At 37.4% G+C, this 617-nt stretch overlaps 1 protein-coding gene across 1 annotated transcript in view; it reads left to right on the top strand.

Annotated features, from left to right (window-relative positions):
* Positions 1 to 61: 61 nt before the first annotated feature.
* The window catches only part of LOC110029005 (L10-interacting MYB domain-containing protein-like), a 5194-nt gene continuing 4638 nt past the window's right edge, over positions 62 to 617 (top strand). Inside the window, exon 1 of the mRNA XM_020731101.1 lies at positions 62 to 373. Coding sequence (XP_020586760.1) covers positions 62 to 373 — 312 coding nt within the window. The remainder of the gene's footprint in view (positions 374 to 617) is intronic.

Below are 617 nucleotides of genomic sequence, written 5' to 3'. Positions count from 1 at the left end.
ATGAAAAGAAACATTTTATGCCTATCCATATATCTGACAGAACTCAATGAGTAAAGCTAGAATGGCTGGAACATCGGCCATGTGGGATAGAGAAGTTACTATAATCTTCTGTGATTTATGTGTAAGGGAGGTTGAGGTGGGAAATAGACCCACTACATTTTTTAACAAAGAAGGGTGGGGAAATATTTTAGTTAAATTCAAAGAAATGACTGGAAGAGATTACGATCGCATGAAAATGAAGAACAAATGGGACCAGTTAAAGAAGGATTGGAAACTATGGAAAGAACTAAAACAGGGATCAACAGGAATGGGCTGGGATCCTGTTAAGCGCACAATAGATGCACCAGAGGAATGGTGGGCTGAAAAACTACAGGTACGTAATTTAATCTTTTTACTTTATGTTTAATCTAATTTCGCATTGACCTAACACTACTTTATTAATGCACATTTGTTATTTATAACAGGCAGTACCGTCAGCCAAAAAATTTAAATTCGTTTAAGACGATCCAGTAATGGAAGAAAAACTAGATGGAATGTTCACTGGGGTTGTCGCTACAGGAACTCATGCGTTTACCCCAAATGATATAGGGTTGAGCAGCTCAGTTCAAGAGATGGAT

The sequence above is a fragment of the Phalaenopsis equestris genome, unplaced genomic scaffold, assembly GCF_001263595.1.
Source record: "Phalaenopsis equestris unplaced genomic scaffold, ASM126359v1 Scaffold000540, whole genome shotgun sequence".
Lineage (NCBI taxonomy): Eukaryota > Viridiplantae > Streptophyta > Magnoliopsida > Asparagales > Orchidaceae > Phalaenopsis > Phalaenopsis equestris.
Note: the sequence above shows the minus strand (reverse complement) of the source record. Positions and strands in the feature narration are given on the sequence as shown.